At 35.0% G+C, this 25,489-nt stretch overlaps 1 protein-coding gene and 1 long non-coding RNA gene across 3 annotated transcripts in view; both read left to right on the top strand.

Annotated features, from left to right (window-relative positions):
- The window catches only part of KHDRBS3 (KH RNA binding domain containing, signal transduction associated 3), a 75,983-nt gene extending 56,050 nt beyond the window's left edge, over positions 1-19,933 (top strand). Inside the window, exons 8-10 of one of the 2 annotated variants that reach the window (XM_042869299.1) lie at positions 5,275-5,357; positions 16,758-16,816; positions 19,361-19,933. In XM_042869299.1, coding sequence (XP_042725233.1) covers positions 5,275-5,357; positions 16,758-16,816; positions 19,361-19,452 — 234 coding nt within the window. In that variant the 3' untranslated portion in view covers positions 19,453-19,933. The remainder of the gene's footprint in view (positions 1-5,274; positions 5,358-16,757; positions 16,817-19,360) is intronic. The other variant, XM_042869300.1, reaches the window with a different exon arrangement.
- Positions 19,934-20,238: 305 nt separating this feature from the next.
- On the top strand, positions 20,239-24,174 carry LOC122179251. Its single transcript, XR_006178610.1, has 3 exons — positions 20,239-20,461; positions 20,862-20,921; positions 23,508-24,174. It is a non-coding gene; the product is annotated as an uncharacterized LOC122179251 (long non-coding RNA).
- The last annotated feature ends 1,315 nt before the right edge of the window (positions 24,175-25,489 follow it).

The raw sequence follows: 25,489 nt of genomic DNA on the forward strand, positions 1-25,489 counted from the left end.
TGTTCTTGTTTACTTAGTTTTTTTTCAGTGAAGCTTCAGTTCCTGGAAAAGGATTTGTCATAACTTCATTCTCCAGGGATTACAGAAATACTCTCTGTCTTTTCTGTTTCTGTTCCCTTTTGTGGATAATGCTGTGGTTTACACGGAAATCTTACTTGATTTTTAAAGCAGTGTGTTTACTGGGTTGGGCTTTTCAAAAGTACTTAAAGTCAGGCTAAATTCTGGTTAGGCTTTTGGAAATGAAGTTCAGAACACAAAAACATGGTTTCTTGTTTTTTTGTATGTTTCAGAGTTCTTTTACTTGCTAAGTAGGTCAAGCAAAAATAAATGTTTTAAAAAAAAAAAAAAAGTTTAAAGATACTAAGTCCCACAAGTCGTTGCTTGTTTTCTTTCCTTTTATTTTTTATTTGTTTATTTTTAATAAACTGTTGGGATTTTGAACATGGGCCAGAAAAACAGTGGAAAAGCTTTTTTTTTTTTTTGTCAGGAACTCAAACGTGTTTTTTGATTGTGGAAACAGTCAAATGTTTTGGTGACAAAGCTGGAAAGTTTCTCTTGCCTGCCTATCTTGAGGTTGAAACACAACCTGCATTGAGCATAAAATATTTTCCTCAATTATTTCAGAGTTCAAGCTGCTAATCATAATTTGAACCTCTGTGACTTGATGCAGTTCTGTAGGTGTGAGTCTTTGTGATTCTGACTCTGGCTCCTGCCATTGTATACAGGAGAACTGAAATAGTCTTGCCTTGATTTCAGTGCAGCTGCCATATTCTTTAGCAAGTTCTCTAATTATTATTTTAAAGTGTATGAAACAACCTACCAGTGCACCTTTCTCATTTCATAAACACCTTGATTGTTCTGGTTGAATGTGCAATTCTAAATGAAAACAAATGAAAATGTTCAAACTAAGAGCTTAGAGCCTGTGCCTGTTTGCTGCAAATGTACTTAGTGTTATCACTCAGACTTCAGATGGTACTAGCTGCCCGTGCTTGTCCTGATAGCTCGCTATTCCCTGTTATTTAAGTGATGGGGTGATGTCATTTTTACACAGTAAAACAGCTGTTGCTTCCTTTTACCATTCTAATTTGCCTAAAAATATCCTTCATTTCTTCATGCTGATATTACCTTATGTGCCTTCTCCGTCAAGTCCATTTCTGCACTCAGTACTTTTCTGAATGTAATAGTTCTTTTCTGAAAGGTAGGCACTCCATTGGCATTGGATGATAAAGTACTGCTATGAGTATTAATTTCTGAGAATGATGAGGAAAGGAAACAGAAACCCTTACGTTGTAGTGATAACAGCCTTAATTTTTTTCACCTGGGTGAATTTTCTTACTGAGAGAGAGCTGGGAATTTGACTTCTTACTGATTTAATTACTTTTTTAGCACTGCAAATGACTTTGCTAAAGTGAAATTTTTACAATTTTTTTTTTTTTTTTTTTTTTTTGCCTGCTTCTGCCAAGCTCTGTTTGAAACATTGTGAATTTCACCTAAAGATGTCCCAAGCACTTACCTGTTATTGTCATTGCTTACAGGCAGTTTTGACAGAGATCACTTTCATTAGCTTTATTACCATTTGACCCATGACTGTGACTTACTGTTTAACATACTTGAATGATGAATGCTTACACAATGCCATTGATTCTGTCTACGAAGAATTTCTGTGCTGTTCTCCACTCCCTGGATTTACATCCGTTGCAGGCACTGTCATTAAGACAACTGCAGGCATGAGTTCTTTTTAAGAGGAAATGTAATGTGATGCTAGCTTAAGGGAGTAGTAGTTAAGAAGGTTTGAGATTATACAGAACTATTTCATATCGTTTCAGAGCATCTGCCATATAATTCTACCTAATCTCTTAATTTGAAAATAAATTCCTAAAATCAGGATTTAAATCAGGACAGTTTCTCATGATACCATTCTTGTTTATGTTTCAGTTGTCCTGTGAAAAATATCTGCACTTTTAAGTCAGTTGTAGCATTTTCAGCTCAGTATTTTTTACATTTTTGTATTGTAAGCATAAACTGCGCAGCACGTTTGCTGCCTTTTCATCAGACTAAGTTTGAGAGTTGGTTTTCTAGGCTGTACTGAGAAGCAGGATGGTGAATCATCAAAGCAGAATGCTTCCATTCATAGATAAAATGTTCTTGCTTGTGCTTTTGTTTTTGGGAGACAAATACTGGTATTTGTTGATATTTACTGATAACGAGGCTGTGAAGGGTCTGGAGCACAAGCCATGTGAGGAGCAGCTGAGGGAACTGGGATTGTTTCATCTGAGAAGAGGAGAAGGCTCGGGAGACCTTACTGCTCTCTACCACTGCCTGAACGGTGGTTGTGGTGAGATGGGAGTCTGTTGCTAGTGACAGCACAAGAGGTGATGGCTTTAAGTTGCACCAAGTTGAATATTAGGAAAAATTTCACGGAGAGGAGCAGCGCATTGGAACAGGCTCCCCAAGGAGGTGATGGAATCCCTGGAATCCCTGTCTCTGGAGGTGTTCAAAAAAAATGGTGATGTGGCACCAAGGAACATGGTTTGGTGGGGGCGAATCAATGGTTGGACTAAAGATCTTAGCAGCCTTTTCCAACCTTTATGATTCTGCAATTCTGTGGTTATTATCTTCAGCTAGAGGTATTTTTTTAGCCCTGTGTAAATGGAGTATAGGGGAAGTCCATTATATTGCTTTTGATCGGTAGGTGTGCAAATGCTGTCTGCTACATGAAGTGGCTTTAAATAGAACAATAGTATTCTAGAAATAACTGAAAGATGCCTAAATAAGGTGCCTGTAATGGAAATATTTATATGAAGGTGTAATTTTTCTTCTACTCACTTGCAGCAGCGTTGGCCAGTGAATCTGATGTTCTTAAATATGCACCTATATTCTATACTTTTTATTACATTTGAATATATAAAGTTAAATTTACATGTTTTGTATTATTTATATAAATATAAATACAAATATTTGCATTCATGTTTACATGTTTTATGTTACCTGAAGCATGTCAGATGACTGAGAATCCTTCACATAGGTATTAACTAATGTTAAATGAGACATTTATTGAAGTCACAAGAGGTCTTTTTCAGAAATAAAAACAAAAATACTGTGTGGTTTTGATTGCATTAAAATACTCTACTTTGCCCAGCCTTGTTAATAACTTCCTGAAAGAGAAAGTTTGCAAATCCAGTATGATTGACAGAAAATACAACATCAGACCTAGTTCATGGAATGTTCTGGTAGAGACTTCAGTTGCCCCTCGGCCCTTGATATTTCAAGTGCACTGTATAAAAACATTTTGAAATTTGAATCTTTTCTGTTCACGAGATGTCAGCAGCTTTATAAAAATATTCAATTTTTGCAGCATGTAGCACTGGATGTGTATTTTTTTATGTAAATTTGTGATTTTTATAAGTATAAATACAGCACTAAAATCAGTCTATTTAAGCAGATTATGATAATAAGCAACATCATGCTTAAGTGATAGGAGTCCTACATATAAAAAATAGAATCTAGCTATTTTTCAATCAAAACTTAGTTACCTACAGCAAAATACTAATAATGAAAAAGATATTAAATTCACTACTGCAGAAATTAGCATGGCAAAAGTCAGCAGTAATGAATTCCAAGCAAACTTTCTGTGGAATGGAAAGGTAGCACCGGATCCTCAAGTATAATACAAAAAAAATGGGCTTTCCCAAAATTCTGCTTTCATTTTTTTGTATGCTTTGTTAACCTGAGAAGTCCATTCCTTTTTAGTTTGTTATTATGTTCTTCTGTGAGAAGTCATAGACACACCATAGCTTTGGAGTAGTCTTGTTTTCCCCTTTTTTTCCAGCCTGTTTTTAATGAAAAAGTTTATATAAATGTGAAGAACAGGACCAATTCTCATTAAATGTTAAAAGGTTAATTTCAGTCTTCTGCTTTCATTTGTTGTCACCGTTATTTGCACATAGTTTGAAATCTGAGACTCCCTCTTAGGCTTTCACAGTTGGTAGATTCTATGAGAGGAGCCCAAATGTCATGTAAATGCTCTGGAACAGAGCAAGTACATTGGCTCAGACAGCTTCTGCTGTTTATCAATGACTCTATTGTTAACAGATGTCTGTGCATTGCATCAATAAGTAATAAAGTACTTGTTCATAATTAAGTGCCAAGAGGCAATGGTTTTGTGGGCTTAGTGTGCGGTGCATCAAGGAAAATTGATATCCGTATCAGATGAGCAAAGAAAATGCTAAGATTCTATTTTAATATTTAGTTTCAGGGCAGTGAGTTGATGAAAGAGAAAACAATGAATTTCCTTTTCATTTCAGGCATGCATTTCTTTTCACAATTGGAGGAATCTTTGTTTCCTGTTCCAGACATAGGAATCAGCTGTTATTCACCTGCAAATATTGATAGACATCCTTCTACTGATCACTGTTGGGAAGCAGTAATTTTCAGTGGTCGGTGGTGAAGCAGTATTAATGGGCTGATTGCTTAGTTTTCCATATAAGCAATATCAAATGACAGGGGAAGTTCTAAAAAGCCTCATAGATAGCAATTTCACAGCTCTTATTTGGTTTGAGGATCTCAATGACTCTGCTATAGAAAATTTTCCTTCCAGCAGGCTGTCAGATTGAGATTACTGGAGGTGTTTTCTACTGGCATTGGACAATCTTTATCTAATTGTCACAAGTAGTTGGTTTTATTATTTTCAGTTATTACTGAAAGATTCTTTATAAGGTTTCTTTCTCTATGAAAGAGATTCTTTTGTGATACTTTATTCTTACATTGCCAGGGTTGATAACCCACTTTCTCAGAAAGCATAATTTATATGACGTTACATGATCTTCATTTCTCTAACTCCCTTTGTTTTCAGAGGGCTTTCTTACTTGGTGAAACTGGACAAGATACTTCTAAATATTCATTGAGGCCTTTGGGATATTTGGATAGGATTTCCTAATTCTCCTTATGAGGGTTCACTACCAAGGAAATGTCATTTTTACTGATCAGTAGCTGAGCTTAGTTCAGCTTATTGTGTTATCTGGTAGTAAATTTGTGGCAATTCTTTATTTTTCCACATTTTATCCTTTAAGGAAAGCCCAGCATCATTGTCAGCCGTTTTCATATTCAACTTCTGTATGGTGTGAACATCAAGAACATCGAGATTTTGCCATTTTAGGGTGTACATATGTCATGTCTGTTTTTTGAGAGTACAATCATATTTAGAACTGAGTTACTGTCTTGTTTGTGAAGTATTTTGAGGGGTTATTATTTTATGTTTCTTTTATATCCATTCAGGAATACGATGATGGCTATGGAACTGCTTACGATGAGCAAAGCTATGATTCGTATGACAACAGCTACAGTACTCAAGCACAAAGGTAAGTTTCAAGTTCTGTAGGTGAAATACTGTGCAGTTAGAAAGTTAACTTTACTTAGACTTTTTCAGGTTTATTTTAGACAACAAAAATATTATAAAAGGCTTATTGGAAATAACCTGCTGTGTTTTGTCTCTAGTACCACCAGTATGAAAATCAATTACTGAGTGGTTGAAAAGAAACAGAAGTGATATCTTAAAAATGATTTATTTTCTTTGATTTTTGCTTAAAGAAGTTACTTGAAAATCACATGACTTACATAGAAAAATAAGGTGTCCAGATTTCCAGTAGTGCGACAAAAAAAACAACTGTGAAGTACTAGCTACTTGTATTAGGTATCAGTTTGAATTAATAGCAAACACCATGTCACACAAAGTTTCGCTGATGATCCCCAGTATGAGCTGTTTCTAGTGGATACATTTGAAAAAGCAGAGGGGATTCTTGTGCATGTTTTACTGAGTGTAATTTGATTGCTTGGAGTAATGAGAGCTTTAAGCCATGCCCACTGGAAGCGAGACGGAAGGGAAGGGAGATGCTGCTGGATGTGTGTTAATGAAAGAATCAGAGAAATAGCATTTAGCTTCAACAGTGTTTACTCTACTTTTTTCAGTGTGGTCTGAAAGACTGCAAAACAATTTAAAGCAAAATTGAGATCAAAGCTGTTTATAACTGACATCTGCTTTACTTTAGTGTTGACACACCCAACTTAAATTTTGTTGTATTTATAAATTCTTCCCTGTGCCCATCAACTTCATGTGGAAAATCGTAGTGGAATGTTCCAATGTCATTATTGTTGAGAACTAACACAAGGGAAATATTACCTTTGTATATATGGTACTTGATTCCTATAGTGTTATAAGCTACTAAAAATGGATTTTTTTAAAAAAAGACAGTGTAGGACCTCCAAAATACAATGCTCTGTAGGCATTTAGAGACCAGCTGCTGGTAATAGATTTTTTTTTTTTTTTCCCCAAAAAGAATATTACCAGAATAGTCCTCAACTTTTATGTTGGTAATTCTGTACTATTTTACTGCTTCTAGTGTTGGGTAACAGGGTTTATTGCACATAGCAATCAGATTTCATTACCAAGTCATTTGACTGAGCCAAAACTGAAAACATTGCTACAGTTTGCTTCTTTTTCATGCTAAGGATTTCACTAGGATTTCTTTTCCTTTGAACTAAAATTAGCAAATTTTTTCCTAAGAGATGAAATTGATGAATAAAGCCCTAACAATGATATGTGTATGTGTAGATATTATATATTCTTCTGATATGCTTAAACTTGTTATGGAAGGGGATGCTTCACAAATTGATTACTCTGTGATCTCCACTTAATTTCAAAATACTATTTTTCCCATAATTTTGTTAAGTATGCTAAAAGAAAACAAAAAATGGTTCATTTGTAATTTCTCTTGGGGTACGGATGCTCATTCTCTGCATGTTTTCTAGTTTGGCAGAAAAGAATATTAGGTTTGTCTTGGCAGTCAAGAAGTAGTAACTATCAACAGCCATCTGAGCTACCTAGACTAATAGCATTTAATTTGAATATCAATAGTAGCACATATTGCAAAATGTTTTTCAACCACAAAGAGATGTTTTATCATATTTAGTTACATTACAGTGTTCTTTCTGTGAAGGAAATTATGAAAAATAGAATTGTCGTAGCTTAAACTTTTCTTTATATTTTACCTCACTTGTGATGCATGGATAGAAAAGATGTTTATGCATAGAGAGCGTTCACATGTTTAAAACACATTTAATAACAAACGTATTCTTATTTCCATTTATATGTTTAAAGCAATGATCTTTTGAAAAAGTAGTAGCATTTTAGTGTATCTTCTGGTACTGATTTCTCAAGAACGATATTCTAAATTAACAAGGAAATTTGTGAGATGACTAATAAACTGAAAAGATGAGTTTTGTTTATTAAATCATTTGCAGTAGTTATTCAGTGCAGGAATTCTGTTCCTGCACCTCATTAGAACTGGTTAATGTTTACAGATGTATTTTCTTGTGTGATAAAGTTGAGATGGTTTGAATACTTATTTTGTTTTTAAAGATTTTCCTTATTTCAGTGATTCCTTTGTTAAAAATGGAAATTTGCACTAGGATTGAAATAGTTCCAAATTGTTCTTTGCATCTTTAAGATGTATGCATCAGGAGCATAAGTTCTTCAAATTCAGCCATTCAGTACAGGACAGCAGTACTCCCCAGTATTCTTTTTAATTTTGATTAATGTGTTTAGTGTAATTTCCAAAAATGGCCAAATTTGAGATGGACTAGGATGGTGTAGTATATGAAGAACAGCATATTGTGTATTTCTAAGTGCAGTGGGGTAGCTCAGAATTTGTATTTGTTTACGCAGTTCATTCCTATTACTCATTTGAGGCTACCACATCATGTTTGTTTAAATTTCAGTGGTGTTTTACTTAACATTGTCAAGTACAAGAAAGTATCTAAGTTGTACACAATGTGAAGCTTTAGTTAAAGCCTGTCACAGCATTAATAAGGAGAGAAACATCAGAGTTCTTTCTAAGTTCTGATCCATCTTAATGCCCTGTAATCCTGTAGAGGTTGCTTTCATTTAAAACATTTCCTTATCCACAGTTGTTTGTTCATGCGACAAAGCCCCAGATTGTAGTGCTCGGGGGTGTGTTTTTTTCTTATCAGAATTATTTGTTATGGTTAAAGAAACTTTAAAAAGATATCCCTTGGAGCTGCGCTAAGCTTGGCTGGTTATCTTAACTGATTTTCAGAAGAGATGTGACTAAATTACATCTAATTTTTTGCAGAGGATCCTTAGACAAAATTTATATTAGGGCAAACTAGTAAGGTGGTTAAACACTGTTCAGTGTTTTCATAAAAAGCTAAACAACCTAAAATGAATTTAACACAAATTTCTCAACTTCTGAAAATCAAACAATTGAAGCAGCCTTTTTACTTACAGAGCAATGAAAACTGGCCGGGAGCTCTGATCATTTAAGGGAAATGCTAAAGAAAGCAGCAAAAATAGAGCTGAAGATAGTTGGTCATGCAGCACAGATATCCTATTATGCAGTCAGTAATTCCTTCAGGAAATCTGTCATATAAAAACATATAGTAATTAAATATTGAAGAGCTACATCAAAAACTTCAGGATCTTACAGTAGAGTGTGAGTTGTAAGTGCAGGATACTGCTGTGGCATCTCCTTGTGGGGCTCTTGGTTCAGATACTTGAGGGTGTGTCTGATGCATGTAGATTTGATAGCACCCCTTATTGTGTGTGTGCGTGTGCTCACACAACACAGACTTAGAATCACAGAATAACTCTGATTGGAAAAGACCTTAAAGATCAAATCCAACCACAACCTGACTGTACTACTGTAACTTGAACAACCCTCTGCTAAATCATGTCCCTGAGCACCATATCCAAATGGTTTTTAAACACATCCAGGGATGGTGACTCAACTGCCTCACTGAAGAGCCTATTCCAGTGCTTAACAACCCTTTCTTTAAAAAAAATTATTCCTGATATCAAACCTAAACTTACCCTGGTGCAACTTGAGGCCATTTCCTCTCATCCTGTCACCAGTGAGAAGTAACCAACTCTGAGAGACTTCCCAAATCCATCTAGAGCTCCTATCTTTAACTCAGATTTATTGCAGAAAGTGGGCATTTTTGTGGTCTGGTATTAGTGCTAGAACAATTTTAGTACAAAAATGTAGAGAAGAATGTTGTGGAAGAAACCAGAGAATTTAATGGGGTCTTACTTTTTAGCTGGTAGATCAATCTTGAGATTTTTTTATGTGAAGAAAAAAATCTGTTGATTTTAAATCTCTGAAATGTGTTGCAAATTGAGCAAATGTGCTTTTGTCCCTTAGTGGCTCCATACATGAGCTGCACAAGCGTTTGCGAAGACGATAATAGGGCAAAGAGAAACTGGTGCTAATAAATCAATTGGCATTGTCAGTTCGCTGTTAAATGTTCTCTAGAATACATAAGATTTATCGCTGAGGAATTGTAGAATAATGGTAGTGTATGGAAACAAAGTCCACTAGGGAGATGTACTACATCATTCGGATTTAGCGTTGCCATCTGCTTAATAGCATTGAGATGACTACAGAGGTACTTATGATCAACCATTCATAGCAGTGACAGATGCTGCAGAGAGTTAACATGCCAGAGAATGAGGTTTGTTACTAAAATTCAGATTATGTGATAAGGTTGCTGAGAAAGGGGGTGGGTTTGTTACCTCTCCAGCAGCATTAAAGGTTTACTGTTTGCTTTTAAGTTTGCTATCAAGAGAATGGATAATGCTGCTACTGTAGCACAAAAAAATTTAGAGAACCCCATCTGTCTGCTTGTGCCACTCAGAAGTTTCTGGTAACTCTTCAGGCTTTTCTGCTAGCATTGAAAACTTTTCATCAGGAAAAAAAAAAAAAATGATAATGACTATTTTCATTATTTTTAACTACAGTGGAGATGAGCAGTCTACTATAAAAGAAATTGTTCATATAACTGTATACCTGTGCCTGTTCAGGGCCAAAAACAGTAAGTCATTCCTGTAGTTGTGTAGTCATTTGGTGTTTAATTTGCAGCTGTTATTATTTTAAAGTTGCTTTAGATCTTCAGTCTGAGTGATCTTGACTCTGTTGCAGAAGAATTTAATCTAAACGCTGATTAAAAACAGGGAAAGGTTAGCACTTAAAATAATTGCTGGCTTTCTCTGGTTTCCTATGCTGTTCTCTGCTTTCCGCATTTCCTTCTTAATCCTCCAAATTTCTCTCAGCAACAACCATTGTGCTGTTGCCTCAAGCAGTGTTTCTCAGTCACTTTTCTTGCATATTGAACAATTACTTCCACTTTAAATTACGCCAAAATGCAGTGCATTCAAATAACAGCAATTTGTCTGCAAACTTCAGTGCCATCTTGTCAAGCTAATCTGAACTTTTTGAGTGGATTTACAAATTCTCTTCAGTCCACCTTTCAATGCATCTTCAATGCAGTTCAGTGTGCTTATTCCTTAATGTGTTGAAGGAACAGTGCATGATGCAACTTCAGATCATTTGTCTAAAAGCCTGAGAAAAGAAATGTACATGTGGCAATTGCTAAGAGTGTTAAAAAATCAGTGTTATAGATGCCATGCAGTGAAGCCTTATTCTTCACCATTAATCAAGTGACTGATTCAAGACAGTTTTTTTTGCCGAAGCCCGTGCAAGGACTCTGGTTGGAAAGGTTTGAGGGAGTTTGTTGTTAGTAGCTTGAGGTAGTTAATGAAGAAAATATTACTGGATGTTACATCAAGATAAAGAAACAAAGGTATAAGATCAGATAGTGGTGTTGCTCAACTGATGCTGAATTAATATAGGTAAATTGATTGGCAAAGTTCTCCAGATTTCTCACTCCCTCTAGCCCAGGCGCAGAAATGTGGTCCTGTGCATTTTCAACGAAGAACTCAAATTTTCAGTTACATTCTTAAGCTGTGCTTAGTAGTTATACAAAAGCAGGCAACGTTACTGTTTATGAATGGAGGGATTTTGCAAAGAGTTGAGTAGATGGATTTGAAGCTAGCTTATTTAGGTGTTGCTGTTGGCATTTCCATGTTAATTGCTATCATTTTGTTTGTGATGCTCGGTGTTTTAAATTTACATTAAGTTAGTTTGTCAGCATTCAAGCATTTCCAGGATCCATAAATATGCATTGTATGCAAAACAGTGTCTGTTAGCGTAGCTTTTCAGGATGTGATTCTCTGGATTTTAATGCTAGTTGCAGTTAGTATTTCATGCTCTGGCTTATAAATCAAATCAATTCACAGCATTGTTGGGATAGTGAGAATGGCCACTACTTTGCAATTTGTTTATTGTTGCTTATGAGCACCTGCTACATAGAAGCTTGTTGTAGGCTATAGTTCTGCACAAATAAAGCTTCAAAAGCATTATCATACACAAGGTAATATATCTTTTAACTGAAAATCTCTGCCATGTGGTTTCCTGTTTAACTTTTAGGCTCAGTTTTTGGTAGAAATTTCTTTCTACACTTTGTCATATCTGGTTCCTCAGGTACTTCTTTAGATATATAATTTTCTGTCATCTGTGAAGGTGTGAGAAGATAAAATGTTAGTGTCTCAATGGCACAGTCACTTTTAACTGTGATTCTAGCACGTGTGTTTCAATTAAAAAAAAAACTTACAAAAATCACTGATCTGAAGCCTCAGTACACAGGAATATAACTAAGCCAATTCAGTGTAATGATGGAAGAAAACTTCATATGGGAAAAAAAATCATAGCACAAGTATTTCACATTGTATGTTCCAAAAAACGGGGAAAATTTTTCAGAATCTTTATGTAGGCATTAGTGAATGTCACTAGTTCACTACTTAAGAAATATAATTAATTTGAAATTGTAATAACAATACTTAATAAAAAACGTTTTTAGATACCTAATTTTAGTTTGTCCTGGTTTTTATGTTTAAGTTTACTGTGACTGTTTCTCAGTCTTTTGAAAACATACAAAGTGCACATAATAATAAATGATCCAGAGACCTTGGAAAAATCTTTGAATGGTGTTAAAGCTGTACAAAGAAGTAAAGTAACGTGCAGCTAAGTAGTGTAAAATTGCGAGTAATTGAGAAATCTAAAAACAGAACTTGATGCCAGACAATTTTTTCATTTTATGTGACCGATTTAATTGAACTTAGGTGTCTGTACAGAATCTTAAAAACAGTATGGTTGAATTGGCACAGTATAATTAAAGAGGGTATTTGGTGGGACTTAGAAATCTTTCCTTGACTGATTATACAGGTGGAACGGTGTGAGAAAAGGGTAGGTAAAATTGGATCTGCGTAAGAAATACTTGATAAGGAGAAAAAATAATTAACAGTGAATATTTTTGAACATAAAGGCTATGAAGATGTTAATGGTTACTTCTGGAATTAGTCACAAATTAAAAATACATTAATTTTAGTGCTTAAATTCAATTAGAGTATGTTTCTAAAAAGAAGGTAGCTTAAGCTTCAGTAATGAAGACTATAAGACCTTACGTTGAGTAGCATAAAATGAATTTTGGAATACACAGTTGTGACTTAAGCTTCTACTTAAGAAGATGACTTAAGCTTCAATAATGAAGACTAAGTTTAGGGAGATTAAATGAATTTAGAAATACCTAGTTGCTAAGCCTCAGTATGCAGCAGCAGGGATCCCAGAGGTATGATCTTCGGAGACAAAAGCTGGATGATTGGACTTCAAGGGTTTACAAATTATTCACTCGGAAATAACTTTAAAGTTGTCATATGTAGTAACCCGTTCCATTGAAAGACAGGGATGGTTACATCGTTTACAGCAAGAAAATAGATGGCATCATAATTTCAGACTTGCAGAAGACTCAAAAATATAAATAAATAAGATTGATTTCCCTGATGTTAGGTGGAGAAGGAACTTCACTGAAAGCTCACGCTTTCTTGGAAGCCAGTGAATAGTAGGCATATGACAGAGACGTGAGAAAGGTCTTTATCAGTTCAGGACACATTTTTATGTTACAGAACATAAGCATTAGTTGAAAACTGTAGCTTTATCTATTGGAGGTTACCCTGACATATTTGCTTTTATTGGAAGGGAAGAAAAATTTTACTTGTTTCCATTGGTGGGAGAATATCTATTTAATTGGGCAAATCTTAGAAAAGGAAGACAGTTGCAGAAAAACGTTAAATTTGTACTTTTTTTTCCTCTTCCTTCTTGAGTTTTGCTTTAGAAGAAATAACTGGCAGATGGAAGTTGTACAATTATGGCGCAAGATGCCATGAAAAATGATCAGTTAGCACCCATCAGAATTTAAATTTTATTGTGATATAATCACATCAAATGAGAACAATGTGTAATGCAGTTGGAACACACAACACAGACCCACAGAAGGCCAACAAACAAACATTTGCTGTTAAGTGGATTCATCTTTTTAATGCAAGATGAAGAGGACTGCCTTACTTAACTCTACAAAGTCTAACTGATGCCATTCAGATCTTCGTTATACCCATTGTTCCCACTGTGCTGAGAGTTCTTGTCTGTTTGGAAATGTGGGGAAGAAAACACATCCTTCAGCGTTAATGTTCACGTTGGTTCAAATTTCTATCCTTGTTTAGCTGTTGAAACACATTGGTACACATCTGGTTTGTTCAGGGCTTCCAGTTTTGTGTCCTTTGATAGCAGTGTTGTTCTCTCATCCTTAGACTGCTTTGCAAGCCAGAGAAACGTGATGTGGGGATTGGTTGGGATTTGGTTCTAATTCTCACGGTAAACCAAAATGCCAGTAGCTCTACTTGTTGGTTTCTCTGCTGGTGCTTTTTGGTTTGATGTTGACATTTTATTTTGTCTTTCCCATGGAATCCATGGAATGGATTGTTACTGCAGTCTGGTTTCACTGTAGCACTATAGGTTCCTACTACTGCCACTCCTGAGAAGTCATCTCACTTGCATTGTGCGCTGTAGTCACTGCTGCTGCTTGTCCTTTGTGTTTTCCTTTTTGAGATAATGATATGATGAGAGTGGAGTCCAGCGGTAAACTACTTGAATGAGTTTATGGATACCAGTAACCAGACATTCCATGTGGTAAAACTGTTTGCTTTAAGGAAAAACAGTTCTGCTAGAAATACATAGACCTAGTTTTGTGCCTGGTGGGTAGCTTCAAAATGCAGATGTTTATAAAGGCATTTCACTGTTCTTCAACACAAGTAAAAAATATTACAATTCTTGCCGTAAAAAAATAATTTCTAAACAGTGATAGCTAAGAGAATCCTTGAGAGGGCACTGTGGTCATCTTTTTGGATTATAGGAAATAGATTTGCTATTTGTATTATGAGATTAAAATGGGATGTAGTTTAGGAGTGATTGCATCATTTTCTTGTATTTTATAAAAATGCATGAATAGGTCTCAACTGCTTTCTGTATTAGATATAAGTTGAGGTGCAGGCTGAGAACACGAGCCAAAGAAACATCCACCAAGAAATATTATAGCTGTGCAGTAAGTAAAAAATATATCTGTAAGATCTGAGAAAGGACTTCAATCTTCTCTTGATGTCCTGGTTTCATGCTACCCTTTTATAAACTAGGTTACAGAATCTATTTTAATGATCCACAAAAGCATTAAGAACATATACTCAACTTAATGTTCAAGACAGTTGTGGAGATGAGAAGCTTCGCTAAGATGATCGTTGTCTTGGCAGTAATACTTAGGACATGCATATTCCTGTTTGCTGTTGACAGATGGATTTTGATATCAGTGGCAGCTGTGCATGAAGATCTGAGGGGGGGATAGAAAGAGGCTTGTCCTTATGGAAAAGTTCTGCTCAGATACGATTCTACCAGTCAGGGTTTGTCATGTAGGACCTCTAGCTAAAAAGATCCTTACTTGTTCTTTTTACATTGTTGTTGTGTGTGATTCTGTAGGACAAAGGTGACATTTATGAAGCTACTCTTAAAACAAAACACCTTTTCTGCTTGGAAGTTTTCCTCAGTTGTTTTCTGAAAACGCTCTGCCTTCCATCAGTTCCAAAATTAATTCTGATATCCATGTGTAAAACGGAGATTTTTCTTTTTTTAAGGAAAAAAAAAAAAGCTGGATTTCCTCACTAAGAGGGAAAAATTGAAGGAAGAAGTATTGCATTTCACTCAAGGGCAATTTCTCCTTCCTATTGTTATTTCTATTTTTATGTAGATTATTAATTTTGAAGGATCAGACGATTAATATGGATAAGTCATGATATCCTTTTAGTGCAAGCAGAAGATTTTCAGATGTTTGTTTGTTTTGCAGTTTACATAATATAAAATGAGTCACTTTTTGTTTAATAGATATTTAAGTCTATGAAATGAAACCCTGCTGAAGTCATTCTGACAGGATTGACAGATACGGGAATAGGGCTCAGCTGCTACAGGCCTCTAAGCTTGACAGTTTTAAAATAAATAATCACGTACTGTGTGGAGGGATAGTGCACGTCAATTTCAGGTTGGTTGTCAGAATTAAGACTGTTCTATCACTGGCTGCTGCAGGAAAAGATTATGTTATATGTTAGGCTTCAAACTTTGACCTTATTTCTGTGTTGTATATCACACGGGCTGACAAACACGTACAATATTTCGGTTGGATACAGATATATTGTGTGGGTTTTCATAGCGCACTGTTAACACTGTTAACGCTTTTGTTCAGGAAGTTTTACATTCACAATTAAAAAGCACTCAGCTACAGTTTTCAGATACGTATTTGCACACATCAGGGCTTTACTGTATTTGGTTTAGATTATTTTCTGGAATCCAGAACTTGCTAGTCAAAAACCAAAGTGATCTTGTTCAGCTTAGAAGTGTTTGTGACTTAGGAATTATTTGTATTATAATGTTCTATCTGCAAGTTCATGTTAGGGCTCTATAAATTGCCTTTTCACTCTGGTTTTTATTTTGTTAGCAATCCATCTAATTTTGGAAATGCTTTGTCAGTATTTGCAATTTCTTGTTAGTGATCATATTTCACAAGTATTTCTTTACCGAGCAGGTAAAGATCTGGTGACATCAGCTTGTGGAGTATATATTTTCCAATTATCATCTTTGTGCTCTGCCTGTGACTAGAAAGAAAAGAAAAGAAAATGAGACACTTATTTTTAATGTCCTGTATATAACAACCTATACATAGCTACAATTATACAAAATATGAAAGGATGATGGAAATATCACTTTTAGTCGTGCTTGTTCTCTAGGTTCCATTCAGTGATCTTACTGTGAATAGAAAATATCATTATGAAATGGAAGACTGTTTTAGTCCATCGTTATAGTATTCATACAAATTTTTGAATACTAATGACTGCAGAGTCCTTTTTTAAGCTTTGAAATTCTGATTATTATTTCTTTTCTATTTGTTCAAGTGATAGCCTTTGCATTTGTGCACATCTGTCTTGTTTTGAAGATGCTGAACTCTGCAAACATGTAGGAGATGTATAACCCTCACTTATCCTTTATTGGTTTTTGTTTTTTTTTCTTTGAATTCAAAGATTCAAACCACTAGGTAGTAGACAATGATAGCAAAGGAATTAGTTCCAGAACATTACCTGATAATCTTTGGCACTGTTAAGTTTTTCAGCTTTCCCATCTGTAGGTGTAATGATAAATGTAAAATTCTCGTGTAACATTTTGCACTGTGGGCTAGGGTCTCAGTGATGGACAAAATCAACCTAAACAAATGTAAATGTGTTTTGGTTTTCCTTCTCATTAGTGAACAGTGAGAACCTTTTAGCTGCATTGTCACTTGAATACTTAGTTTCTTTAGCTTGGGACACATCTACCTGCTAGATTCTCCTTTTTGAAGTCAGAAAGTGTAATGGTAAGCACTGTTTCTTAAAAAAATCTAACTGCTTTATTTCTTATTTTCCTTCCTGCTTCCCTGCTGTACAGTGGAGCTGATTACTATGACTACGGCCATGGGCTGAGTGAAGAAACATATGAATCATATGGTGAGTAGCTTTGAGCTGAGTGACTACAGTAGTAAAGATGTCTGAAAAAATAATATAATCAAAGATGCAGAATTTCCGTAAGGCAGACTTCAGTTCTGCAGTGGCTAACAAGTGGCTAACAGCTGCTAGGAATTCCTGTACTGTCCACATGTGGACATGTGAACACTGCAGGAGGCTTCTGTGGTCTATTAGCTAGTGTACTCATGTGAATCTGAAATCAAAGAAACAAACTAAAAGAGAACAGTCTAAATTGTGCTGCAAATATATTTGCAAATGCAAATATATAATCATTTTCATGTCTCATTCAGTGAGATTTAAACTAAAAAAAAGGCCTTGTTTGTCCTTCGTTCAACAGATATTTGCTGCTGAAAGTAAATGATTCTAGTACGGCATATCTGATGGTGAACTCAGTACCAGCAAAGAATATGCTGAACTTCTCTGACACAGAGCCGAACCAAATGCATTTAAAACTTCTATGCTCTTTTTGCATTATTTCATTGTCGTGCATCAGTCCTGTGAAATCAAGCAGAGTCATTAGGTAAAGGTTGTGGAAGTACTTTAGGTGGCTAATAGACATGAGGGCAGGGAGTTACTCATCCAGAGACAAAACAATGTGTAATGAAGCAAAAACCATATGCCAGTAGTAAAGATCACATTTTTTGAGGTAGAAGTGTGGTAGTGACAGGTTTAATTAAAGGAATCTGTTATGGATTAGAGGCATAAAGCATGTTAAAAGGCACCTTTGCTTAAGGGATAAATATTAAATCTCTGGCTAGAGATCAGAGAAATTAAAATCTAGATCATTCAAATATCATACATTTGAGGATTGCTAGTGCATAGTATGAGAGTTGTGATTCTGAGTCGTGCATGTCACAGGATTTTAGAACTTAAAAGAATTTCGTGAGTATTTCTTTAATTATATTTTAAAACATTTCCTGTGGAAGCATAAATTACCTCAACCAAGATCCTTGTCTTGATAAAGCTGGTCTAAAGAGAGATGTCCCTGCCTATAGCAGGGGGATTGGAACTAGCTGATCAAAAAGATCCCTTGCAATCCAAACCATTCTACGATTCTATAAATATACCTAATGATAGTTTCTACAATATCACCTGATTAATCTAGTTCTTTTTGCTTAAGAGAAAAATCAGTTCATCAAAAGAGGTACCAATTTGAAATTTCTTTATCCCACATCACTTTCATTTGGTATTGATAGACAGATGTATGTAAGTGAAATCTTTATTTTTTCATTAAAGTAAATTCTTTGCCTAATGGCTAAAGTAAATTTTATTTCTTCTAGTCTTACAGTGAAATTTGAACTTGCATCTTTTACTTATTAGTCCAAATGTTCACACCTCAGTGTGATATGTAGCCTAGGCACTGCAGGTAACCTCCCCTTTTTTTGTTTTTCAATAAAACAGCTGGAATTAGACTATTATGAAGAGATGATGAAATTGTACTCTTGAAATTATTGATTTCTTAATTGTGTCAGCTGACGGCAGATATCTGCCATCAGAGGAAGTTGTTTTATCATTCAAAGAAGTACAGTGGGTTCTTTGTTGACTGTAATATTTTTGTTCTATTGACTTGAACATTTCAGATTACTGTATCTAGCCATTTAGATTTCACATTTAGTTTCTGGATAGCACTGGATTCAAGTGTACACCTTTATGCTTAGTGCAGAGCAGTTCTCAGAATACAGGTCTAGAAGGTGTATGGTTGCTTTTGGGATTTCTTTTTTTTCGGGGATTATGTGGTACTCTGACTTGTGCTTACATTTTAGAGCATACCTAAGTCATGTTTTGTTAAACTCTGCACTTGGTCCTGAATCTTCCTCTTGTTATGAATGCCTGACATTGCCTTCTGATTTTCATTTAATAAGATGTGTTGCTATTTTTTCTTAATATCTATGACCATGAAAATGGCATATGAAAATATGAAGCATTAACTATAGCACACATTTTTGACAAAGTTATTTTGCTGTCAGAATTCCAACATGTGATGTATCTTGCTCCTTAATTTTATAACCTACCATCATACTCCTTGCCAGTTAAAGGAAGTGAGTGTTCAATGAAGTCAGTTGTCTCAAAATTTTTAAAAGCCACAAGTGTTTGCAGTGAAGTTGTGGCTTTTCACTATTAGATTGCATATATGAATTAAGCCTAAATTCGTATTGATCAAAATAAATTTATTTCTGAGTTACTTACATGTAACTCATATTCTTCAGTTATTTCCTTCTAGTGTAATCATTAGTCTGTTAACGTACCTGGCATTTTTTACCTTTGCACTATGGAGGCTTAGCTGAATGCCAGAATCTTGGATCTTTTCACCTTAAGTTTTGTCACACTGTGTGCTGTTGTTAGCTGAAAGACTAAGCTAGCTCATTCAGATCTGTTCCATCCACTTTTTTTTTTGACCAGGTGTTAAACTTCCATTTGTATACCTTGGTTTCAGTAAATAGCATTTCTGTTGAATTCGCAATTAAGAAAAAAGTGCAGCATTGGAAAATACTGGAAGAGGTCTAACTGTGTTTTCTCCTCTTGTAGGACAAGAAGAATGGACCAACTCGAGACACAAGGCACCTTCGGCAAGGACGACAAAAGGAGTCTACAGAGACCAGCCATATGCCAGATACTGATTGTACTGTCTGATGTTGTGAAATATCCAATCTCCACCAGTCCTGTATACTGTTCAAAGTAATTTTTTCTATGAACAATCCCTTTTTATTAAATCAAAGCGCTTAAAAATCTGAATGGATGGACTGAGCTTAAAATATTTTGTTGAAAGAACAACCTGGACAGAAAGATATGTAAAACAAGGAACTTTGTTATTTCCAAACTGTATTTGAAAAATAGGTGATCAAAAAAATAACCTTTGATTAACTAGTGTTAAACTAGGTTTACTAAATATGTTAGTCTGTTCTTTTAACATAAGCGTAACCTTTTATTTTAAAGGTTTTCAACAACTTAGTTTTTAGTTTTTATTTTCGGCCATTTGCTAGTTTTTTTCTCTTTGCAAACATGCGTAAAAAGGGAAGCAAATTACAAATGCAAATAATGTGGTATTTTGTAACTCAAGTCTTGAAATGTTCTGTAGTGTTAAGCAAAGTTTTACCCTTGCTTGATACTAAATAAACTTTTGAAAGAAAATCAGTGTGTGTGAGATTAATTTTATGCTCTATCTTATAATAAAACTTCATAAATAGTAGTAAACAGGGAGAAATCCATTTAACAGCAATCAGCATAAAAGGCTTATATTAAACATGGCACAACTTTTTTTTTAAAACAAGGTATAAACCTAAATGTACCTTCATATACTCACAGTAGATATAAATGCTGTTTAAAGTATCCAAATGGTATGGATCTGCTTGAGTGCCACATTAGATCAAAATATTTTTGTAAAAAATGGGTTAAAATAGCTAATGAATTTTCTGAAAACGATGTGACTAGTTTTCACCTTGTTGAGCGTTTTTTCACTAGTGCAACTTTGGAATTTTTATGAGAATTTTGGTACGTTAATGACCACCTCGCTCCGTGCTGGAAGCAATAAACACAAAGCTTTTAAAGACTTTCTGACTTGACTAATTGAGGTCGCTTTCGTCAGAGGCAGAGGATGTGTAACCCTTAAAACGGTCTTCATTTGCAAAGGTAAATAAATCCAATAAGATTTTAATCTCACTAATTTATTTTAGTTTAACCAATAAAAACAGGGAGACTACAACTTAGAAGGTTTCATTTTAGAATGTAGGAAAGGTTTCAAGAACACCTAAATTCTCATTTTAAAACGTTTAATTTGTGTTAGTAATCTAAAATCCTTAGCTTAGATAGTTAAATGTGGACAAACTATTCCCTATTAAACAACTGTAAAACCTCATAACCAGTAGTTTGTAATATATTATTTTTCCATAAATTCTAGTAACTTAAACATTGCAAATGTTATCTGAAGCTTTGTTAATCATTAAGTTTCTATTATAGTTCAATTTATATTGTTTATTTTTTACTTGAAAATATTTCAGATTTAGTAAAATGTTTTTTTTTCTCTTGTCAGGAAACTCAACTCCTTGGACAGCCAAGACAAAAACAAAAACCTTAATCTTCTGATGCTTTGGTAGGTACCTTCGCTCATCTCTGAAGTTATTAGATAAATAATGGAGCTTCTGATCGGGTCCTTAATTTTTTATACGTAATTAATTACATAATTGTTAAAGGTACTGAAATAGAATACAATCAAAATCACTGGCCATTTTCAATTCCTCTGGGAAAAGGCATGATTTTAAATTGTCATTAAACAGGATCTTAAACTGTACTGGTGTGCAGACAGACACTGTCCTCTGGCTGTTTGCTTATTGTGTAAATGTATCTGAGACTGGGAAATGAAAGGTATATTTACCTTTGATAGCGTTTCAGCTAATTAAGAACTTCATCAAAGGAGAAAGTGAGTGAAAGTGAATGTAATTTTATGCTACTGACGTTCAAATGGGAACTTAAAATCCTGATCTGGTCAGCAGGCTTGTCTAAAGTGGTTTTATAAAGCTGAATAAAGCATTTTGTAAAAAGATTTAAAGGTGAGCATTTCTGCACAAGAAGCAAAGTGAATTTTGGCACAAATGGAGAGCAAGTCACTGAGAAACATTAGCTACAGAATAGCTAGCTGTGCTGTTTCTGATAAATCCAGTACATAAAGTAAGAAATAATTGAACTATTCTGCACAGATATTCTCTTTGCTTCCTAGTTGGACCAGTTATTCTTACTGCTAACCCCACGCACTCATTGCCTGTAGAGGACATGACTTACAGCTCCATACTTAAAATATTTTATACATTGTATTGCATAGTATATTTAGGAGGCAACTGTCACAAGCTAAAGGATTTTTTTGTACATACAAATATGCTTTTAGAACAATTTTGAGATTACTGCGAAGATTTGAAGTAGAGGACCTTATAAAGGTTAGGAAAGCTTGGAGAAGATTTCTGCTGAATGGGTTCGAAGAGCAAAGATTCTATAACTGAGAGAAAAAGTAGCTGCTAGAAGCAGCAAAGCGGAACATCTTTTTAAAAAACACAGAGTAAAATTGTTTAAATCTCTATTGACACTTTCAACACCATATAATCATTAAATTGTTTGAGTTTGAAGGGACCCTTGAAGGTTATCTAGTCCAATTCCCCTGTAGTGAACAGGGATACCTACAGCTAGATAAGGTTGCTTGTAGCCCTGTCCAGCTTGACCTTGAGTGGAGCATCCACCACATTTCTGGGCAATCTGTTACAGTGCTTCACTACCCTTATTGTAAAAGACCTTCTTCCTTACATCCAATCTAAATCTCCCCTCTTTTAGTTTGAAACCATTTATCTTTATTGTATTACAGCAGATCCTGCTAAAGATCTGTCCCCTTCATTCTTAGCCCCTCTTTATCTGCTGAAAGATAATGATGTTTCATGTAAATCATTAAGTATTCATTTGCATATACGATGAAACTGTATGGCTTAAAGCTAAAATGGCTAGTGGTTGGGCTTGGTGAGTAGGTGAACCAGTGAATCAGAAGTGAATTCAACCTTCTGGAATGCTTATGCAAGTTGCATTTTTTGATGTTATCCTTTGTTAGTATGAAGGATGAACGTGTTCAGTTTCTCTGCTATACAGTCCTCAAGTTCTGTAAACCTTAATTTTCTTCGTTCTGTTTGGAGGGAAAAATAAAAATAATAATCAGGTGTCCCTGTGAAAACACTCAGAGGACATTTGCAGCCACCACTGTGTAATGTGATGGCACATGATTGGATATTGCCAGTCGCATCTGTAAACTAATCTCATGAGGAAAGGCACACACTCATTCTGTAGTCAGAAATATCAGCCTTGGTCTTGTGCCATATCTGCATCTGACAGGAGATGTAATAATCCTCAGCCATGTGGTGCTCCCATTTGGTATACATGTCCCACCTTGACAGGAAAGCTGACCATTTCAGTCCTTTTTTATTTGCTCTACTGATGAGAAGACAATTTCAAAAATTCTTTTAAGAAAAAAAGTATACATATGTAGGGCAGAATGGTAGTTAGAATGGTAAATACAGTAAGTCTTCCTTCTTTCATGCTTCACTTTGATAGATTTTATTTCTCCTATGAAAATTTGTTTACATCACTTAAAACTAAAATTCTGCATATTTGTAGAAACTGCAAACTTGTGGTATGAAATTTTTCTTGACACTTTGTGAGATAACATGCACTAGTATTATATTGAGCTGTTGCATTTTTTTTATTTTTTTGGACTAATTTTGGGCTAATCCATGAAATGTAATCTGTTAAGTTTTGAACAAATAGAAATGTAATCTAAAAAGGGGCCTAAGACAAAGTGAAGGGGAGAAAAGGCAGCCTTTCTTTTATTAAGGCAAAACTAAATGAACGAATAAATGTTGCTTGATTCATTCTAGTAGGATTTTATGTTCTTGCACAGGTCAGTTGCTTTGTTATTGGTCAAATAATACGATTATAGTGACACAATTATTTGCCTTTATTGAACCTATTATCACACTTGCACTGAATTCAGTGACAGCAGTCTTTGCAGTGGTTTCCCTAAGTCTGTGTATATTTATTGTACACATTATTGCCTGATCCTCCTGCTTGTAATCTGACAGTCTTCAGAAAACTAGTAGTTACTACTCTCAGGCTGTGTACAAATAAATTCTGTTTTTCTCTTTTTCAGGAACTTCTGCCATGTTAACTACTGACTGCTTAGAACATTGTACTTGTCCATGTGCCTAGGCAACAATGAGACAGGCTTCGGAGTATGAAAACTCTGTTTCTGTATTTCTTGTATTAAAGCCTTAAAGTGTATAATGTTATATACTTTTTAAAATAATTGTATATATGAACCCTTATTTGTTTAGTGACTCAAAATGTTCTACTTGGAGCTCAATAAAGAATTTTCATTTAAGTTCCTGTTACAAAGCAATAATGCAACTTCACATTCCTTTAGTGACTCTTAGCCTTACGCAGCAACTTGAAGCGCGTGTGAATTCTCATGACTAGACTTTAAATATGCTTTTGGAAATAGATTGCCTGATATATGAACAACATGGATAAATTAAATGGAGGATCAGTGTTTGTTCTGGAACTTTATGTATTAGCTAAACACAAAACACCAAACAAAACTCATAAGTAGTAGTGATAATCCAGTTTCCTTCAGAAACTTGTATAACATGGTATTTTAATTCCTGTCAGTTGTATTATGCTGCTTATTCTCTTTCACTTGGTGTTTGCATAGAATTGTTTTCTCTGGTATGCAATCACTGGTTTTCTAGTAGTAGTCCTGAATGAGGCTTTTACACTTTGATTAATCTTGTATCTTACAGTTCTGTTTACTCAATGCTTTCTGCTCTATTTCAGTTGTGGTTGTGATAATTTGTAACAAATAAAATCCTGATAATTCAAGTCCTTGTGCTTTGCAAGTAATATTTAGGGGAAAAAAACGAGTGTCCCATTCTTGTTATACGTCCATCAGATGTATTTTTCTTGCATTCACTGAGTCTCATTACACCAAAAACTACATCTTAGGCCTAATTTACTTTGAATGAACAATGTTAGGTAAAATCTTTACACCAAGTGGCTTGTCTGCAGCATGTATTATTTTCTGATACTGACTATTGATGAATGCATTGGAAATTTGTTGGGGATCCAGGGAATATTAAGATTTCATGTTAACATTTACACTGATGCAAATGTCTTGAGTAATAAATGGGGGGGGGGGGAGGGCAGAGGGAACACCTCTGATTACTCTGAGTATAGTGAAAAAAAGTCTATTTCCAACGTTTGAATATTTAAGTTGATTTTACCAGTTACTCTCAATGTTGGGAAAGAATTTCCCTGCCATCATCTCTCACTATATTACAACTGCATTTTTGCAGTGTTTTCCAGAGCAAGCAATAAGTAAATAGTAAATAAATAACATACTTTAAAAGCAAACTCCAAAAACATTTGAGTAAGCTCCAGAGATGGATTGTAATGGCTTCTCTTCACACTGACAGACAGGAGCCTCCAGTGTGGAACAGCACCTAACATTTTAAGTGCTGCCAAGGATAAAAATTATCTGTAGATCTTGGAGGAGGGTGGGGAGCTGGAGCTTTGATAAGCAGAATGTAATTTCACTTGCTGCAGTTTGGACTGGACAGTAGGATTACTGGTACGATCTCATTTGAGGAATAATATGAACTATTTAATGAGTAAGGTATTCATTCCAGAGTGAGTTTCCTAACACTGATACTGAAATGTTTTGCCAGTATGACTTATTTTAAAATACGGCACTATCAAACCTATCTAGCATTGCCAGTAATTTTGATATGTATACAAAATGTACAATACGTACAAATATGTAATTACTGAGTAACCTAACATGGAAACTGATAGGGTCAAATGAAAGTTGGCTGACTGCAGGCTATCCTGAATTAAAAGCAATTTGCTTGATTCTACTAAAAACTTGTGCTGTGAGTCTTGATCTTCATTACTGTTGGGTTTTATTCTTAGTAAGTGCAATCAGGAGGTTTTTGTGATCTCTTTTGAGTGAAATCTTGGTCATGTTGCAAGAGAGGAGTGTTTTGTCATTCACCTCAAGACCCTATATGGGTGTTGGAAGGAAGGGTCTATCCTACCTATGCAGTCATTGATGAATCCCACCTTTACTGTGATACA

The sequence above is a fragment of the Lagopus leucura genome, unplaced genomic scaffold, assembly GCF_019238085.1.
Source record: "Lagopus leucura isolate 7727_CA_CO unplaced genomic scaffold, USGS_WTPT01 Super-Scaffold_100002, whole genome shotgun sequence".
In the NCBI taxonomy this organism is placed as follows: Eukaryota; Metazoa; Chordata; class Aves; order Galliformes; family Phasianidae; genus Lagopus; species Lagopus leucura.